Below are 21,638 nucleotides of genomic sequence, written 5' to 3' on the forward strand. Positions count from 1 at the left end.
CTTTTAAAAATAAAAAAAAGAAACCAATCTAGAAGTTGAACAGTCTTTTCCATGTGCTCAGCAGCTCCCTGGGGGTACGAGGCCAGGCAGCCCTTGAAGAAGGGGGTGTGGGCAGGGGTCCACCCAGCGAGCAGGCAGCTGAAGACGCCCGAGTGAAAAGAGTGTCTTCAGTGCCCGTTCCCAGGACACACCAGGCTCGCGGCTAAGATTCGCCAGTTCTCCCAAAGTCAAGCACACCGTCTCACACAGACACAGCCCCTCTTTCCAAACTTTACGGCACTTCATTTCGATTCAGGTCACCAAACCTCACAGGCTTACTGTAACAAACAAGGAAATGAAACTGAATTACCCGTCATATGTAAACTGCTTTTGGGAAAAGCTTCAAAAAACTATTTAGCATTCAGCCAAGGAACCCTTTTATCAACCACAAAGTTAAGCTGACAGCAAACATTTTGTTGGAAGTAATTTTATTAGTAATTTAAATCTGCTAAATATACAGCCATTGTTTTATCTAAATATTATTTATCATATTTCATTTACAAAAGTAGGCAATTACATCATTTAAATTGGATTAAAAGGAAAACAAAGCAATTACACAATAATACTTCCCCCCCCTGCATGTTTAAAAGAGCCCAAAGAAGAGGCATCAAGTATTCACAATCAGAATACAGACAATTTGGGTAAAAGAAAAAACACTGACTGGGACAAAGAGGGTTAAATCAGACGGAAAACATTCAAACACAGCATATTCCAGACTCGTGAGATACCAGGGCTCAGAGTTGTCTATATTAATATTTTGGTTAAACATGATTCTAAAATGAGCACAAGCTGTATTTTTCAATTATTTTGGTCCAAATGCTAATAAGTACAGACCACCTGATGCTAATCTTGAGCCCTGCTCTATTCAATTACTTAGAGATCCAGTCCATTCCCAATAGTACTAAAGTGCCTCTGTGCACTACTTGCTGGATTTTCAAATTTTGTATCAGGTATATGGCAGTAACAGCTAATACCATTTAGATACTCAAGGAAAATCCTTAGGTTATTCACATCTAAAGGGCAAACAGACTCCTATTGTATATGCATTTGTTTCAGTGAGGTTTATGAACCAAAAGAGCACAAGTGTCAATAGTTGCTTCAAATGGTTACCTTCATAAAACTGAACAATTTAGGACATTAAGTTAACCAATGAAAAATAAAAAGGACTGTAAACAAAAAAAATACAATATTTAAAGCAATTCTAGAGAAAGACTGCATAGAAATGTCAGAAACAAAGCTGCATTAACAGACCACCCTGCTGATATACTGTACAATGTATATGCACTTTTACATTGAGAATAGGTTTGTCTGCACCAGGATTTTGAAAAGAGCTGCAATAAGAACATTTCAGAGGGACCCCATCATCTGCAAATTTGCCAAATAACATTTTCTCACGGCTGTCTGAAGACAAAACCTTTGCTTAAATCAAAGATTAAAAGCACGTTTTTTTTTTTACTCTAACACAGCACTTTTCTTTAAAAAGTATTTTTAAGAAACTTCAGAAAAACTTCTTAAAAAATTACAGAAAAATAAAAATAACACTAGGACATATTTCATTTTTTAAAGCAAAACTGCCCCATTACTTTTGAAACGTGTATTTTCTATTCAAGCCTTCTTTCACATGGGCAGATCAAGATTTCAAATCATGTATGGGATTTTCATTTTTCAAAACTAACAATTCAAAAGTAATCATACACTGATTGAGCAATAAGCAGGTTTTCAGAACAATATAGGAAAACATGGTCAAGTTGAACAGCAGTTAATGCACTGTATATTTATATTCTTTTAAAAATAATGGACATTTTAACGAATGTCTATTCAAGTTCTCTGGCTTTGTAGCAAGCCAGCTCCCCTATACATAGCTAACAGTACTCAAAACACTGATGCTTAAATCCCCTTAAAGGAAGCACCATGGATTCAAGTGCCAGAGTGTTTTAACTATAGGGGCCCAGAGAGTCCAGTTCACAGACGCTTTCAGATAGTTAACACAGCTGCCTTAAAAACTAGGTCCAAGCATTTAGTCAGCAAGGACAGGAAAAAAAACTAACTTGAAATCTGAACATTAAGAGCAGTTCTACATTCCGACATTTCTGTAATATATATATAATAAATGAGAAAGAAGTCAAATACAGTAGCTGTTGGGAACTACTGTACAACAGATCAGTACACTTTAAAGAGTACATTACTCTTATTCCAATTATAATATTAAAAGTTACTTACCGTGCTGTGTTACCTTGATTATCATTCTATAAGAAAGCAATTATTTTCCTTTGAATCTTTTATTCGGTCAATACTATGTATAAAAGACTGTAATTCTTATGATGGAATAAAGTCAAAAAAGAAACTGTAGAAATATTACTCCAATGCTTCTGTTAATTATGCAATTCATAATTATATTTAAAAGCAAAAATAAGTTCACTGATATACATGCTAAATTAAATTTACCTATAGGTAAGTATATTTAAAGTTTTGTTAAAATCAGCTTATTATTTTTTTCTCACTCCACTACAGATTTTAAGGAAGAACAAGGACAAAGAGATGTGATAAGTGCATTGTTTCACATGATCTCCTATACTTTTTTATCAATACCTAGTTGTCCTAAAATATTGTTGTGCTATTGGTAACACACCAGAATTCAAGAATACAGTCACTCTTGTAGAAGGCCCCCACAGAAATCTCATTGAAGAGGATTTAGTAGCTGGGGACTCAGAGGGAGTTCATTTGCAGCCAGAAAGACATATGGCTGTCACATATGATCAGAACAAAAGCTGGAAAGAAAAACAAAATTCAGCCTCACTTATTCCAGTAAGAATTTGTCACATTCATGTTATCTGCGGCCAACTACGAGGTATGAGTCAACATTAAAAACAGACACTTAACCAGCTTTGGAGAGGCTCAGAAAGAGACAAAAATAATTACTTTATTGAGCCCCTTTTTGTGATCAAGTCCATTGGTTCTCTTACCATTAGCAAATATTTACTTACTTAATCACCCCAAACCCCTTCAATTAAATCTGATTGTTTAAAAAAAAACTTTTTGCATTTAGGCAACAATACCTAGTCTAAGAAATCATTCCTATACCACAATCCAGCTTCAAAGTCAAGTCTCAGTCCTGATAATATTCCTTAAATATCACAGCAGCATATTTCATTTAGTTACAGTAAAACAATGTTAATATAAATATCCTAAAAGAATGAAACCCATTCATATACATTAAAAAGAATCTCCAGCCCAGAAATCGCTTCTATTTGTCACCACCCTCCTTCTAAAGCTTGGCAGAAGAAAAGACAGTTATTTTGGCAACAAACAAAAATGATAGAAGAATATAACCCTACATATATTTACCTTACTTGATTTTTGGTAGCTTTTAATGAAAGTATAAATAAAAACGGTTATGAATAAATTACAAAAAAAAAAATCAGTAGTTTCTTCAGTGTTCTGGGATTATTTCGAAAGCAGAAAGCACACAAATGAATTACAGCAGATTTCAGTAAAGCTCGAATTCATCGTGCAGGTCATGATCAGGAACTGCCAAGTCCTCCGACACAAAACAAGCATCTGGACAAACTTCCAGACTTGTCTGCAAGGACTCTCCACACTGGTATAAGCTTTTCTTAATCAAAATTCATGTGAATATGTAGTCATTTACCTGAGTACGATACTTATAAAATTAAACTATTGTTACCAGAAGTACAAAACAAGCACATGTAATACACAGAGATTTACCGAAGGGTTATGCATCACTGCTAGTGCAGATTTCTTTGCATGATGGCCGCCTCTTTATCCCTTTACTATGGTGGCTGAGTTTTAATCACTTAGGATTTGCTGCAGCACACACAGTAGGTTTCTGAGCCCGAAGATGTACCCCTCGTCTCTGGTGTTACTGGGAAAGACGTGAGCAAAGTCTATCATTCTCACTTCCACTTCGTTCCTTTTCTGCGCCTCGGCTGGATTCAGCTGCCTTTCCTTATCGAGTTTGATATCATTACGGTTAGGCTGCTCCAGCGAGAGGCGAGGCGTGCGCTTCCACACGCCATTGTCCTGCGGGGCATTGCTGGTTTCCGAGGGAACGCCGCTGTGATGGCCCTTGGAACAGCCCTTCTTGTGGAGCGCGTACATGTTTGACAGGCTCTGGCCAAGGGAAGCTGTCATCCTCCCGTTCTCTGTGGAGTCGATTACACGGACATTATTGTTGCACTCCAGGACTTCTCCATCTGGCGGACATCCTTTGGGAAGAGCCGTCTTCTCCGCCAGACTTCCATCGAGCAGCTCCGGAGCTGTTGGCTGAGGCAAGCCCTCATACACAAACAGCAAAGAGCTTGCATAAAAATTTAATTGGCTCTGTCCCTCAAACCACTGCAGTATCTTCTGAACTTTCTGAATGCTGACAACTATGGCATCTTTTCGGATGTTGTTCCCATTGAAGAAGAATTTGGCTAAACCTATGGGGAACAGAGATCAAAAACATTTTTCTTTAGTACTGCAGCTGGAGGGGAAGGAAAGGCCATTTCTTAGGGGTTAAAATCTTGTTTTTCAGGCAGTATTTGAAGATCTGACAGACTGCAGTAAAAATACATGCTACAAGAATGTGCCAAAGAGCAATAACCATCAACCGTGGAGGGAGTAAATCTGTAAAGTTTCAAGAAAAGTGCAATAGTGCTCTGCAACTTCCACAAACTCAAATTAATGTTGACTCCAGTCTTAGGTCTTGAAGCAGACAGTTTAATGGAGGGGTGTGCAATTCTGGTCACGGAGGGCTGGTATGTCTGCAGGTTTTCAAGGTCTCTTTAAAGCAGCAGCACCTGAAGAGCTGGGAGAAGCTGTTTAACTAAATTAGTTTAGCTGTTTAAGAGCAGCAGTAAAATGAAAACATCCAGACAGACTGGTCCTCCAGCCCCCAGGACCAGAACTGGACACTTCTGGTTAATGTATTGTATTGTATGTATTGTACCTCATTTTCAAGAGACAATCCCAGGCTTGGGAAGATATTTAAACAGCTATTAGAAATATGATTGTTTCCTAAAATAGTAAATATACATCTAATCGATTCTATATTCAAGCGTCTTAAAGCATGTGTCATAATCTTTGGATAAAATTGTAGACCGTGCTGGTACTGTAATGTTAGTGTTGATTTTTGTTCCTATTTGATGTTTATGAAATGCTGATCACAAAAAAAGAGACACTCCTAGCATGACTATAATGATCCAGTGGATATATTAAATGGAGATTCTCAGTTTTGTGTTTCACCCAGCAGCCTATGAACACATTAATCCAAATTAGTTCCAAGAAAAACAACTACTCTTTACACTTCCTTACCATCCTTTATAGTGTCTTTTACTAAACCCCTTCCATAGTGCTGGTCATGGGTCTCGTAACTGTCAGTGCTCACTTGATATACCTGGAAGAAAAGAGACAAGATGTCAAGAGTTATTTTCTTGTGGATTGAGTTTTACATAGCCATGTAGTGTCCAGCTGTGAGCGGTATATGTTTTTGAACAGGTAAGGTTGTGGCTTTTTTCTCCAGTCAACCTGTTCTCTTGCTTTCTCATTTTCTCTCTCTCTCTCTCATGTCTGTCCAGCACAGCATGACTCAATCTTTAATCTTCATTTAGTCTCAAGAACATCAAATCTGGAATTCTTCAAATATGCCTTCTAGCTTTATCTAAATTACTCAATGCAACGACTGAGAGGTAAGTTTCTACACATAGCTGGATTGAACTGAGCTAATTAACTGTTCCACTCATAGAACCCAAACCGCAGGTGTTTGAATTTGTCGGGATGATTCAGGGGAAAGGGAGGGAACCATTTAGTTGTCAAAACAAAAAGGAACCAATTTCTCTCAGAATTTCAATTTCATAGTGGTTGGACAATTTAACTTAACTTAAATCAGCTCAGGTGAAGGAAATAAAGGAAAATGCACATGGATGGACAATAAATGATCAAGTGACTGGCTCCTGAGTCATCTTATGGTATATGATGGACAATTCCTAGATAAACATCAAGTAACAACGATCCTGGTTCTGTTGCTTTTATATTTTTACATTTTAATAATATGAAAAAACGGATTCAGGAAACTGTAAATATACATACTAAAGAATACAGCATATTGAAGATTTTATCCATTTAAAAATATGAAATTCTTGTGGGGCCCTAGCCACAATATTGTGAATTTTGTATGATGGTGATGAATACAGAATGCACCAGGCTAGATCAAAATCAAGACAGATGTCTCCCCCTAGTGGAAAACTGACACAAGGAATGCTAACATTTTCTGCCACTTTCTGCTTCCAAGAACCAAATTACAGTGCATCAGCATACAGAAATGCACCATTCATTTTCATTTAAAATTGAAAGAACCAAAATGTGTTTTACAGTAGCTAGAAAAAACAAAATCAAAAAAGGATCCTGAAGTCCACTGCAAATGGATCCCATTATCAAAAATTAGCTGCCGTGCCTAATGACTGTGGTTTGCTTTCTACTAGGCAGCGATCCACACCATATCACAACAATCAGCACTTCAACTGGCAGGAACAGGTCACTTCTGTCAGAAGCCACAGAGGGAGGTCAAAGTTCTGGGCATGCAGCCTGCTCCAAAGTGAGCACATGCCCTGGCACAGGATTGAGAAACATGTTCTGCCATCGTCTCTCCCCTTGCCAACATGCCTGGGGTCCAGCTCACAACCAGCTGGAGAACTGCTGGCTGTTTTCAGTCTTTCCGCTGTACAGCTATCAAGCATTCACAAACATCTTTATCTCCTGGACTGAGCTTTCCTGCCACACTGAAATCCCACAACAACAGAGCACCATATCCCTAGAAAACGGCTGGATCAAGCTTTTAATGACAGTATATTGTTTCATCAATCAGCAGCATTAAGTGTCATTTATCTCTTTCCAGTTACAGCCACAGGAATTCATATAAAGCACCGATGTAACATGCACATCTTTTAAGCTCTTCACTGATGTTGATTAAAGATATCAATCACCACATTTTCTTCACCATATGAGTGCAATGCCACTTGGCACCTGCTGCTTTGGGAGAAAATGCATTTAATAAAATGAAGGGAGAACCTTAACAGAAGATATCTATGTCCAAATGAACAGCTGGAAGTCTAAAAATGTATATTAGTGCAGCGGCACTTAAATATGCAGCTAACATGTTAACTTACATACCTACAGTACATGGTGCACAGGAGGTATAATTCCACTTGTCCCTGTGAGAATGCTTCCTTTACAGTCCTGTAAAGTGATCACCTTACATCACCATCTGTTTTCAGACAGCATCTGGATTCAACTCAGAACAGATCAAGGTAGAAGTTTATAACTGGGACTACATCGATAGGAAATGATTCTGACCTATGGATGGATACCATAGCCATTCAGGTTTTTTTTATCTATGTTGGCAGATAATTTCGATATTATATGTAATATTTCCTTGGGGTTGTTTTTTAGTTCTATATTTTTCAAGATCATATCCTGAGATTCAGATATACTGCCAGGAAAAAGTCTGATATTAAGGAAAACTTCAGAAGGGTTAGAGGTAATAAATTGCTAAGACAAATCTACTGAGAAAATAAACCATTACCTGTTGCTCAGATAAAAAGACAAGATGAGAATGCGTTTAATATGATACATAAAAACATGTAAACTGCTAAATTACAAAAAACAAGACATGGTAGTAGGTTCATTGGCTTCTGGGAAAATTTGCCCTGGTGTGAGTATGTGCATGTGTCTCGCCTTGTTCCTGCTGCTTGCCAGGATAGGCTACAGCTCCCCTGCCAGCCTGAATTAGATGAAGCGATTAGAAAATGGATGGATGGATTCCATCTTTATTTTCTGGACAGCATAATAAATCGCAAGGGGTTTTATGATAGAACAGGGCCCTGTCTAAAATATTTTCTTTTTATGTCCTGCAGCCTATAATTTATTTTGTACTTAAATTTTACAGTGATCATATCTTATTCCATTCTTGTGTATAAATGTATAAAAGGAAAGAAAATCTCTGAAGCTTTCAGCAATAATAACATGGCGAAGTGTAAATCTAACCATCCCTCAGGTTCTTGATAAATAGTACACAAAAAAAGCTGGAATGACAAACATGCAGTAGGACCTGCAAAGATCGTTTTAATTTCATCCATCTAAAAAGACTGCATTCCACGTTCTAAAACTATTAAAAAGGTATGTATTAGCAACCACTGAAAGTGCACATACTGTAGAATGTGTCAAATATTCTATAAAATAACAAGCGTAATGATTAGAGAAAGACTCTCCAAATAAAGTGTTAAAGTTACATAGACTCCTTTGGAAAATGTGGAGTTTTTAACTCTAAGAAATATAACCGAACTAATCATTCATGACAAATGATAAACTGATAAATCAGTTACAATTAAATATTGCAAATTAAATGGGAAACTGTGTTTCTAACAACGGAAAATACCAGTGGAAATAAATATTGTATTGCAAATGCCAGAGTAGAGAAATTGATTACATAATGGTATCACCACGTAATAATGATCTTCATCAACTTTTTTTAAGACAATTTTGACTATTGACTAAAAGACTATAATCTTTTAATAACTATCGAAACGCAATATTTTCAAGGGGCATTCAGCTTAAAGCCTTAAACATTGTGACTGTGATAAACTAAATCAATGAGAAAAGGTCTAATGTGGACATGTTAAGACTACTTTCTTCCATCATCCACACAGCGTGGCCCTAATTAAATCTCCCAAAAGCCTCTTCCTTTCATTCAAACAACTGCTGCAGCTTGGCGACTTTTCTGTGTCTCTGTTCTGTACGGATGAAAGAAGAAATGAGGAGACATGAACCCACTGTACAAAAAAAATCTATAAAACACTTCTAGTACAAATAACACTGTACTAAGAATATCAATAACAAACCATTTTACAAGGGTATAACTAGCTCATTGAAGTGCAACCTTTACCTCTGAGAACACCAGATTGATTTAAGCAGGCTCTAGTACAGATCAAACTTTATTTGGCTGTAATACGGGGGTGTATGTGGATTACATTTCTGTTATCTCGGCACTATAATTTCAGCAAATCCACAGAACAATTGGCCATAATGGAAAATTGCATAAAACTGATCTAGTATCCTGCTCTATGCAGGAAAAGGTTTCCATTTTTTGCTTCTTTATCCAGGCCCCTCATTGTTATGGGCTAAAACAATCACTTTTCACATGTTAATGATTCACAGATGGTACAGATAAAAGCAATAAACACAGCAGCAATTAAAACTTCTTATATGTAATGTTCAATTTATTTTAACTATCTTCCCATTGCACTGGTTGTTTAAAGCAACACACAGATTCACATTTACTCTGTTTAACTGACGGAAATTAAAAGGCATATTTTAACACAGACCTAGCACTACAGCATGGGCCATATTTAGCAACATTCCAATGTGCTAACTCAGTAGGAAGGCCAGACTGTTCCCCACAATTAGACACTGCTGGTCCATGATTCGGAAAACATGTTCCTGTTTGCTGACACAAATGTATCTCAAGCAGCTTCAATTTAACACATTTGCCAAACCTCCCCCATAATATTGTGCTCAGAATCTCAAGAGAAAAGGGGCTGACAAAAACTCTTTAGCTAAAGGGTCAGGAATCTAAAGCAAAATCCAGTGATTGCTGTGACGGTTTGCTGGACTTTTTCAAATTACAAGGGGCTGAATCAGAGGTGCATATTTCATGAGCCTTACATGAAAGGCTACAAATTTCCACTCTCTCTCTAAAGCTGAGAAAGAATGAAGATCTAATGGCCCTTGAAAACTGGAACTTCTTTCAGTTCCAGTCTTTTCAAAACACTGAACTGCAACCCAATGACCTTGTATGATCTTACACAGGTAGTGTAATCTCCCTTCCTTTCACGAAGAAGGAAGTTTGACGCAAGTCACGAGTGCCTAGAGATGGTTTGGTTATAGATTCATTCTTGTAACTCACAAAGGGTGCACCAGGAAAATACTGGTTTTGAAACTGGAAAAAGTTATTACTTATTACAGGAATTACTGTACATTATTGCTTTTCACGATTGCCTTTAACTTCCATGAGACTGATAAAGCCGATGACCTTGGGAATGATGAGGTGTCTAAAAGGACAACTTTGCCGATGAAAAATGAAATGTCATTAAATCACTGAAATTAGAGTTAAGCAGCCTGTTCGAATCCATTACATCTCAGACTTGACATTCCTGAACTGCTCTATTTGCACTACTGTAAATCACTGTATCCAATTCTCTTGCCTGTTTTTCTCGTCTTCCCCCCAATTCCTCACAGAAATGCTGCTAGAGTGTTATGATTATTGGTGGTAATTAACTAGAGAATTGTTCCTCTAAACACACTGTGCAGCAGGCTTGCTGCCCAGACTTCTGCAAAACATCCTCCTTTTATTTAGGCACAGAGCAGGAGCTGTGCAAGAGTAAAACAGATGTTCAGTACTCGCATAAACAAGTGTGGAGGCCGGGAAAGAAGCCCAGGAAGACTGCACCTTAGGACTGGAAGCGATTCATATGAACAAGTACATTTCAAACTGCATGGAAGGTCAAAATCTTTTTAAATGTAAGGTAAACAGTACACTACCTCCACGACAAAAATAACTTTTAGTTTGAACTCTCGAGCGCTAAAAGTTTATTGGCTTAGTTTACAACTGCACAGGGAGAACCCATGCATGCTCGCCTCTGACACGCCTCTGCTGGAGCCATGTGTACTTGGCAGTGTCACCTCTCTGGTTAGTGATGTGCCATTCACAGACACCTCTGCAGGGAGAACAAGGAATGGCAGGCCAGCCTCTATCTCATCCACCATGGTATTGTTTGGCCAATCTGCAGCACCAGCTGGGAGAATCAGTCATGTCAAAGACTAATGACCCGGCATGAACTGGTGACATATGGTCCACAGGACTCAGCCTGCATCCTTTCTGAGCAGCTCTGGAGCGGCAGGTGCTGGATATTTTTCATCTCATCTAAAACTGGTGATGAAGCCTAGAAGCTACAGAGAATAACATTTGACTTCAAAGGTTGTAGCAGAAGTCAGAAAAGAGCAAAGCACTCACTCTCATGCCCAAAACGAGGAAGCCAATCTCTTCCATCAGCGGGTACTTCTTGATCTGCTGGTCCTTTTTCTCCTTGGATGCAAACGGGTCGTAACTCCTCTGGCCTATCTTTACATCCATAATACAGGGCTTGTTGAATCTGCGGGTCACGTCTTCCAGCTTAAGGTACAGATCTAGAATCGGACAATAAAACACAGGACAGGGGAGGGAGGGGGAAGGAAGAGAATAAAGATCAATGTTGTTTTGAGCGTAAGCTAATCTGCAAGCGTTTTCATTACATTTTCTGGAACAATCCATTTAAGAGGGAAATAAAACACAAAGCAGACAGATCAGAAGGGTTCTCACATGGCCAGCTCTAGTCATCTCCTTAAGGTTAAGGAAGAAATCAAAATAACATAAGGTTAAAAATTACTTAGGTGCAAAAAAAGGTAAACCAATGCAACCACTGCACTTTTTTCTGAAAAACCTACATTCTTTAATTAAAAAACAAAACCGTAAAGGATTGAAGAAAAAGAAAACCCAAACATGCCATACATCTTCTGAAATAGAAATGGTTACCATTGGGTGCATCAGGCGGTGTCCAGGTGCCATAATATTTAGGAAGATAGTACTGAAGCTCTGAGAAGAAAGGGTCACGGCATTCTTCAGCATACACCTGAGGAATACAGAATAGAAACTGAGCACTAGGTGACAAAATCACAACACGCCCATCTACTTTCCAACAAGCACTCATCCATTTCAGTAACTATCACCAACCCGATAAGCTTTTACATCTCCACAGGCATTTTTTTTTTTACTGTAACTAAAACTAACAGTTGAACTAAATACATTTCACAATTATTTAACCAATATGTATATGTTATGGTTAAATGTCTGCATGTCTGTGCAAGCAGCAGAAAAGTCTGTTAAGAGTGAGGTTTACAATAACACACTAACCGCAAACTATGCATTTAAAAGGTTGCCTGTAGTCTATATCTTTATCTCCAGGTTGTCAGAACTCCCCTAACATTGAGAGAAGGGTTAAAAGTATTTGTTCAGTGGAGACAGGACAGTTACAAGATTTAGACAAGTTTTTACAGTTGCGTATTTGGGGCATATGCATAAGCCAACCCTCCTTTTACTACAGGGCAATGAAAACTCCTTTACACAAAATGTACAACATTTTTATCTTATGAGGGGTGCATGTGCAAAATTAAGTGCATCTTTTGAAAGGCGAAATTGAGAATTTTTTTAATCATAACTGCATACAATAAGAGTAAACATGATACTATCACTCTCTATGCACTAAATCTTTGACAAAAAATTCTACTTATTTAGGCTGTTTCTACCCGAGTGTTTTTATGCAAAGATAATATTGTATTTTCTTTGATTCTGTGCTTTAACAGACTAAGCAGAAAAGTCACAGCCTGTCTGAATTTTTTAATGAATATTAATGGAAGACAAGATTTGCTTACATTTCACAGCACTGTAGTAATTCCAAAAGTGTACAAGAAACCATAAAATGGGAAATGAACATAGTAATATTTATACGTGTTCAAGTAGGTGTAGTACAAGCAGAACACAAACAGGTATATTGGCATTTCTCCAGAATTTGCGAACATTTGGTAAACACAAGATGGATCACTTTAATGAATTCAGCATATACACAAAATAAAATGATAAACAGCACTTAATACAATTCTTATAAAAACTATATATGCCAGAACCAGTTATATTCGAAACTCGTTTTTTACATATTTAAAATAATATACAAAAATGAATGCTAATTCACAGGCTTGCATGGACACAGTCTGAGCATACACAGAAACAGGGTGTATCTCTGTGTTCCAGTAAACAAGTCTATAAACAAGCCTTGTATACATGTGAACTATAATGCATCAGCCTGCTCTTTGTTGCCAAAATAAAAATATTTCCTAAAACCAAAACACTATACCCAAAGACTAGAAGCTGCTGTGATTCATCACAGTCCATTTTGTGTTTAATTTACAAGGGGCCCTAAAAACAATCATTCTAGACTTCAGAAAGTAAAAGGATTTACAGCTTAACCTTGGAAAACATCTAAAGCATCAAGCAACTAAATAATTAATCCAACAGTTGGTTGGATTTCTATTTGTGTCAGTGGACTTTCCGATAACATGGACTTTACTTTTAGCTACTTTTTCCAAAAGACAGGCTGGAATTAACACTTGTATTTAAGAGACAACAATATGTTTTCCTTTGTCAAGACCCAAGAGGCCTGATTTTTTTGCAGGAAAAGTCATGAAAACTGCTCTTCTCATGCATTTAATATAGTATAGTCGGTTTTACTACAGAGAAAATGAGGATGTATTAAGTATAAGTACGTTCACCTTGTCCTGAGCAACAAACATAGGTGCCTACTAAAAGATTCAGACAAACACTGCCACTGGGACAATGGGAAATAAATGTCCAACCCATAGTTTGAATTCTCTCACATATACAGTAATGTGGTATATTGACTAAATCCAGCATAATAAAAATAAGAAAGATTATAATTATAATACTGCTGAGGGTCGTCCAGTAGTGCAGTTATTAACTTTTCTCACAAATAAAACATGGTTCTGAACCTGATCCTTTGAATTTCAAGTGTCTTGGCGTCTCTGAAGCCAAACGATTTTTGCATCCACCGCCATCAGTGTGTGTCACTAAACATACTGCAAGGCTTCTTTCACCTTCAGAGATCATGAGTGAACCATCTGTTTAAAGATCCCAATTCCAGTGGAGCTATTCCTAAAGCTCCATTAGTGATTTACTCCAAAGGAGTCCCTCTTTTCTAACAAAGAGGTAAGCCATTCAGTTACACTGAAAGGGGAATCATACCGTTAACAAAGGCTTTGGACATCCATCTTCCTTAGTATATCCTTCCTCATAGGTTTTAAATGAGCCTTTCAAATCTCCAGATGTCTCATTTACTTCTAGTTTCATAGCATTATCCTTCCCTTCAGAGCCACTTACGGATTGCATCACACTGATAAAGGAGATAGCAAGGAGCCCTAAAGATAAATCAGGAATTTCAGGTTCAAAGTCTCCAAATTAATTTGTATGGGGGGGGAGAGGGTGGGGTAGAACAAATATTATATAGAGTATTTCAAGGGAACACAGTAGGAGGCCACAGAAATGTTAAAAGTAGAAAAACTATTAGATGACTGGGAATGCTTTTAATGAAAGAGGCTCTTCCAGTCGTCAACATGCAAGACAATTTAATACTTGCCTACACAGAACATTTTAACTGAGTTTTAAAGGCAAATAAGTGAGGGCTCCAATCATTTTATTTGCTTCAAAAGGAAAAAAAAAAGTTTTACAGCTTTAACTCTCGTAAACAATATTAACTTAGATATTGAACAATATTAAACAGAGTACATCTGAAGGATAGCTCAATCAGAAGACAGAACAGGAAACCAAATATTTAGAATTAATATCTTAATCAACTAGGGACTATAATATCCATATTTCAAAGTGCCATAGAAAGAAGAAAAATCTTTTCATAATTTTGGATGTCTGAAAACACATTTAAATGAACATAACTCTAAGGCAATCTAAAATAGGTAAGTATTACTTTTGCATTTCAAGAGAAGGGGAAACCAAAACTAACAGCATTAACATCTTCATCCCAGCAAGACAACAATTTACCTATGAAAGAGATTAATTGTTCTGGTCAGAAAGGCAAAACACAGTTCAGTATCTCATAGCTCATGCAATCACCTTGAGTAAACGGTACTCTTTAGTAACATCGGGTAAGAAAATGTCACTACAGGTGAGCTAAAACTGTAAAACGTACAGCAATCTTTGCCCTTAACAAGCTTCAGTGTAATTTGACCAATTAAGGAGGGTGTTTTTATCCATTGAGGAAGGCGTAGTCCTTTACCTTGTTGTAAAACTGCAACTCTCTCAGGCCACGAGGAGGAGGCTGTAGCTGCTTTAAAACAGTTCCATCTGGATGTTGCAAGATACCTGTTATAGAAACAAACAGAACATGTAACTGCCCTGCCTGCACACTTACATCATCTGGTGCCAGCATAGTGTACACTCCCTGAAGCATTCTCTAATACAGAAAGGAAAGGCATTCTTTTCTTCACCTGTAACACAGTAATAGCTTTCAGCCATTTAGGCCTAGAAATGCCTTTCAATTTAATTGCTCAGCACTGCAATGTCATCTGTGTAGGGAAAATAGCATTAAAGAGAGAACTATGTACCTAGCAACCAAGAAATACATACATTCATTTTCAGAGGTCTTTGATTACAACAACAACAAAAAAAATTCAATACATTCTAGTTATGCCTAGTTAGGTCTCAAACAGAATGTTGTGTACAATTTTGGTCACAATGCTACAGAAAACATATTACTGCTCTGGAATCAGAACAGAGAAGAGTAACAAGAAGCATCCTGGGACTTCAGTGGAAACTATGTGGATGTACATTTAAAAGTGAGAACAGGAAGCACTTATTTTCCCCAAAGGGGTGTGGGATTATGGAAGACAGTTACCCAGATATGAGGTTAAAGCCAATACTTTGGCTTCCCTCAAGACTGAAACATGACTGCATGAGATCATTGGATCAATAAGCTACTAACCACCAAATGGGCCTAATGGGCCACATGGTCTCTTCGCATTTGTAACTTTTCTTATGTTCTCCAAAGCTATAGAACACACACTATGATAAACATAAGTATTGAGTTCTTCAATCTGGAGCTTTAAATTAATGGATAAGAACTGTAATCTACCCATTCACATCATAAAGCGATATATTAAACTATCACTGCCGTGACCAATTCTGCACACAGTAAGTACACAGTTCCTACAGCACAGGGTGAAGGGTTTCCTTATAGCTGGCTCCACATGATTAGTGGAGAAAAAGACTCACTACTGACACAAATCATTCAAAGTAGCGTGGAACATGATCTCATCTTGTCACTTATCTCCAAGCTACTGACCTTTTATATTTCATAATCTCTGAAAAGCCCTTGGTACAAATCCATTCATCTGCACTATCACATCATTAACAAGTTCCCTACAAAGGAATTACTGAAACACAAAGAATGAAAAAGCCCCTGAAGTTATCTACTGCCATACAGAGGCTGCACATCAAGAGCCATTTTAGGGAAAACTACACAAAGATTACAGTAGCTCTGGCACTGATGTTGATGTAATAGGTGACTGGCAGTCTCTTGAAGGTATTTATGCATGTACACATCTCAAGCACTTAACCGGGAATTATTTTTCTCAAACTTCAAAGACAAGCAGCTTTAAACTTTCAACTGTGAATTCTTTTTGTTCTGATAATACTGACTGACTTATCTGTCAGAAAGAAATAGAAATTTTAAAACATAAGGCCTTCGTAAAGGTTCTTTAATTCAATAAGCTACACATTTTCATTCTATGGTCACTTCAAATGATCGCCACATCAGGGGTTAAACGACTGGTTTCATCAGTAAGGTCAAACTGGCCTTCAAAAGCCCTTGCAAAAACTACTCCCACAGCACAACCAACACCAAGACAGATGAAAGCTTTAAATCAGACATAAAAGCCCCCTTAAAAAAGATGAAAATACCTTCTCTAATGAAATGAAAGGCTTAAGAATCTCTTTCTGTAAATCAGCCTGATTCACTATTCACTTGGCTCTTTATTTTAACTGTGTATTTTTCAAAATAATACAATTTTGTTTATGAGCACTTCTCAAAGCACATTACAGAAGAGAAAAGGAAAAAAGAAGGGCTAAAACAGAATTAATTATATTTTAAAAGTTATAGTGAAAACGCTTTATATGTCATTTAAAAACACTGATAGTATCAGAATCTGTACTGGACAGCGAGTTCCACATAAACAGTGGTGAACAGGAGAAGGATCTATCACCCACTGTGTAGAGTCTAGTCTTTGGCAGAGTAAAGACTGAATCAGCAGATCGCAGATTCAGAAGTGGAGTAAAACCATACAGATTCCTTAAAATTATCTGTTAGGCCCTTCAATACTCTATAATCAGGAGAACCTTAAGCCCACTCTTAATTTACAGAGTAGTTTTAGCTACAGAATTCTTGACATGCTGAACCCTATTTAGTACCAGTAAGTAAGCCATTACATTTGTTGAATCTTAAATAAAGGAATGTATCGTTATTTCAGTATCGGTACACGCACAGTAAGGTTTTTAACAAAACACTGCTGCTACTCTGGTGGAATAAAGATACATTCGTGAAGTTCCTGTCATGCACTTCACATAAAAACACAGTCAGGCTAACAGCAAGGTTTCAAATTTCATCAAGATTTTGAATTTGGTATCCTTAACAGAGTAAACAACAACACTAAAGACACCAACTCTGCACATGATAAGCATAACCTCAGTCATGTCACTGTTTAGTTTAAAATGGATCTCAAACTATCAAAACAACACCAATAAAGTGCAGAGATCACAACGATGGTATCTGACTTGGTCAGCATGTAAATCTGAGCATCATCAGTACAGTAGAGAAACACAAGACCATGAGTGACTACCGTGACCAAGAGACAACCTTTAGGTGGTATACAGGAAGGACTCCAGGACTGAGTTCTGTGGAACACCACTAGCGATTGGGACATCACATTTGAAACGCAAGATGTACAAATTGGCTCCTGTTACCTAAATAGTAGCCAAACCGACAAATAAAAGTACCAGTGATCAATAGATAACTTTCTATCTGACCAAGTAGAATGCCATAATTGACAATATTAAAATGTGCATGTAAGTCCAGAACAATATTAAGTGGGTCGGAAGTCATTAGCAAAACATTAACTATCTAAGTAACATCTTTTCAGTCCTGTGTCAGTCTAAGGCCCAACTGGTAACCTCAAACAGCTCTCTGGATGGAAGATGAGATGGAATTTGATCTGCCACTGCCCTTCCCGATTTTTTGCGAGAAAATGCAATTTGCCAGCTAAAAACACTATAACCAGGCTACTTCTGAAACAAGATGATGAGCTGCTTTTCACTTAGCCTCACAGCTGCTGAGTGTTTTGGCTAATTAATAACCCTTCAAGCAGAACTTGCTGTTGATAGTGATCACTAGCGATCATGTTGTAGAGCCTGTTTTACCTGTACGGCAGTCAAGCAGTTACACATTTTAACCTAAACTCTTTCATGGTTGTGTTTATTTTCAATAGCACCTAAACTAATCATCCAGACACTCTCAACACAACAGAGATGTACACAATATACAAGAATCAAAAGTACAAAGCTTAAAATCATTACAGTTAATAATGATATTAAACTCGGAAATCAATTATTATTATTATTCGAATGGGCTTAACATGCAGAAACGGAAATCATTGAATGTCTTATAATACAATCACTATCAGCACAGCATTTACAGTATCTGTATGTAAAATAGAGCTGAAGTCTAATGTACCACAGTATAACCAAACATCTCCTGCCAACCAGGTCCTCGTTAACAATTCTACCTGACCAGACTTTTCACTCGAAATTCTTCGCAAGACCATTTAAACTGGGTGGTAATGGGAAATAGGCTGCACAGATGTGTTGCATAATTACACTTTTTGCAATAAACTGTTGAAGAGTAGGAATTTCGTTATCATCCACTTTACTTATATATTTTATAGATAAATATATAATAATTTAAACCTGCTGATCAATAATCTCTCAAGTTTTAATTATAAAACTTGTAAAAAAAAGCCACAAGTCTGGGGTCTCAGGAACCGCACGCTATTAACTGAGAACTGAAAAAGTACTGAACTGGTAAACCCAGCAATGTCTTTATAGTAGTAGTACAGTAAAACTGACTGTACCGCTGCACCATGTAATAACTGATCTATTGTATGTATTGCAAAGGCATAGGATTCAAAGCACTGGAGGAACAGAACAATTTTGTTTTCCCGATTATGATTTTGAGAATAGTTATGGCCCACATGGTATAATGATAAAATAAATCCAATTATAAAGGAGATTAAGGTCCAATATGAAAATAAAGGAAAAACCCATTGTAACTAAATGTTATAGTATTTGCTAATAACTGTACTGCAGGAAATTAGTTTGTCAGGAACTTTACAAACCTGAGAATCGTAATACTTATTAAAGCCAGCGCTAGAAGACCTTGTAATAAGAGGGTTTGTTTTGCTCATTGGAGCTTTAACAACAGCGCAGTTATACAGTTGCAGGAAGCCATCTTCTGAAGAGTAAGTGACTACTTCCAATGAAATGTTACAGGAAAAATCTAATCTGGAGGCTATTTCCAGCATCTATATTACTGAATGTAAATGTTAAGCAGCCTGTAAAGAGATCATTTTCAAAGATTAAACAGACGCATCTCTGGACTCTGAACTTTTCAAGGCAGTAAGGACACACTATCAGAAGAAAATATTGACAGAGCCACCAACAGGCTGGCACCTCAAAGACATGTTCCATAAAGGAAGAATGAGGTGAGTGTTAGTTAAAAGATAAAGATAATTAACCACACTATAAACCCAGGAGTATGAATACAGCAAAGCATAAGCTACAACTTTCAAAACCCATAAAGAGTACGCAAATACAACAGCTACAGCATTTTAATTCTTATATTTTAAATAGGTAAATAAAATTGAACCACTTGTGCATAAAGTTACTTTTAGAAACTTTTCATTGTGTATTCATGTTTTTTGGTCGCCTCCACTGGATGAACACATCCCACTTAACAGTGAAATGTTTGCTTAACATAGTTAACGAAGATCATTTTATTGGCCATATACAATTTCTTCCATTAGGAATTTGTCTTTTCGCATACCCCAGCTTGGTCTCCATGAGACACACAGACAGGGAGTGAAGCTTGGGGTCAGAGCGCAGGGTCAGCCATTTATACTGCAGCCCTGGAGCAGCTGGGGTTAAGGGCCTTGCTCAGGGGCCCAACGGAGTAGGATTCCTTTGCCGGCCAGAGGATTTGAACCAGCAACCTTCCAGCCACAGGAGCAGATCCTTAGCCACAGAGCCACCGCTCCGCCAGTTATATGTATCGCAGTCCTGGACTATTGCTCACCACGTTTTACAAAACTGACCCTCTACGTTACAAAACCCACCAAAAAATAAATGAAACTTTTTGTCAGTCGTGATGATGAAATTAAAGTAGCCATTAAAACACATAAGTTGCGTTATTCAGTTGAAACAAAATCACAAAGCAAAATGAGAGAGGAAAAGATGTGCTTCTCACTGACCTACTTTATCTACTCCATACTTATGACCGGCCACTTGATGCGAGAGTGGCACACATCCATTCAGGTGGGGTCCGTCCTGAATCACCGTCTTCTCCCTCCCCGGTCCGGAAAGACGGGTTTCCACGCCGGCCATCTGATGTTTGATTTCTAATCTTCCCATGGCCACTGATGAGTCCATTACCTGGTGGTGAGCTGACATCTTGACAGACGACTCTAAAGTAAACGCTCCTTAGTTAGAAGACTAAAAAAAACACCTTTGGGGTATTGCTAAACAGCCGCCGCGATTCCAGCAACGTGATTTCGTAGATGACCCAAAGGAGTCTTCATTTTTGGTAATCACTGACGCGCAGCCATCAGATACCGAGTCTATGCCTTAGTAATACTATGCAACAAGGTCCCACAACCTCTCTACTACTTGAATGACTCTCACATCTTAAACGGCAACACAAAATACAGCCTGGCCACATCCCACTTCCTCACTGAGCAGCGTCAGTACTCCTCCTCGATATCTGATTAAACACTCTAGGTCCCAAATCTACTACCTAAACATTCGTAAAGCTGAATTATATTCAGTTCGGGTGTGTTATAAAGCTCCTAGGAAGGGTCACAAAAAGCACAAAGCAGTCGATCTAGTCTAGGCACTTTCGTGAAGCTCGGTACACATCCCTGTAGCCAAGAAGCCGTGACATCGGTCCTTATCGATGCCTGTGCTGTTGCCTTTTTATCACTCCTGCTAGATAAATTCAGCGAAGCGTTCGAAGATATTGCTGATCCTGTCTTAAACTCTTCCGTCCCGTTCACACAGTGTAGACCTCTGAACAGCTTCCTTAATCGTCACTACGTTTATGATCTTGTCCTGAATGTTCCAGTTTGTGTGAGCTGCTGAAGCAGACGACTTTCTAGCACGTGACTGTCAGGTTTGCGGCATTTTCCCCTACTGTCGTAACCCCTTGCACATGCTTTGGAAACTGTACCGTTGCCACTACTGTCGTAATCCACACACTCATGTAACGTGCGGGGAGCCATCTGCCGTGTGTGACAATAAATATGCTAAAAGAGCTGAGAATTATGTAAGTCCTTCTTAAGTTGATTCAGTGGAAAGTGGTTGAAAGTAAGCAGTTAAATAATAACTACTATTGATGATAAAAAAAACATGATCGCATGCAACAATTTCGGATTACGGGACAACGGATCTTTAGAGAATCTCACTTAATTTCCATCGTGTGTTCTTCAACGCAACAGTGTAATAATGTAATCTATAAACTACAGTATACTAATAAAGCATCAATTCAAAATTTGTCTTAAATAAACATTTAGTAAAACATTTTTAGCAGACTGTTGAAAATACG

At 37.8% G+C, this 21,638-nt stretch overlaps 1 protein-coding gene across 1 annotated transcript; it reads right to left on the reverse strand.

Annotated features, from left to right (window-relative positions):
- Positions 1 to 450: 450 nt before the first annotated feature.
- On the reverse strand, positions 451 to 21,207 carry ipmkb (inositol polyphosphate multikinase b). Its single transcript, XM_088634845.1, has 6 exons — positions 20,290 to 21,207; positions 14,991 to 15,076; positions 11,666 to 11,762; positions 11,108 to 11,280; positions 5,356 to 5,437; positions 451 to 4,481 (listed from the first exon to the last, which is right to left on the reverse strand). Exons 1-6 carry the CDS (start codon positions 20,486 to 20,488, stop codon positions 3,847 to 3,849), a joined length of 1,272 nt encoding a protein of 423 aa, XP_088490971.1. The 5' UTR covers positions 20,489 to 21,207; the 3' UTR covers positions 451 to 3,846.
- Positions 21,208 to 21,638: the final 431 nt, after the last annotated feature.

This window comes from Lepisosteus platostomus, chromosome 6 (assembly GCF_059453375.1).
Source record: "Lepisosteus platostomus isolate fLepPlt1 chromosome 6, fLepPlt1.hap1, whole genome shotgun sequence".
NCBI classification, from domain to species: domain Eukaryota; kingdom Metazoa; phylum Chordata; class Actinopteri; order Semionotiformes; family Lepisosteidae; genus Lepisosteus; species Lepisosteus platostomus.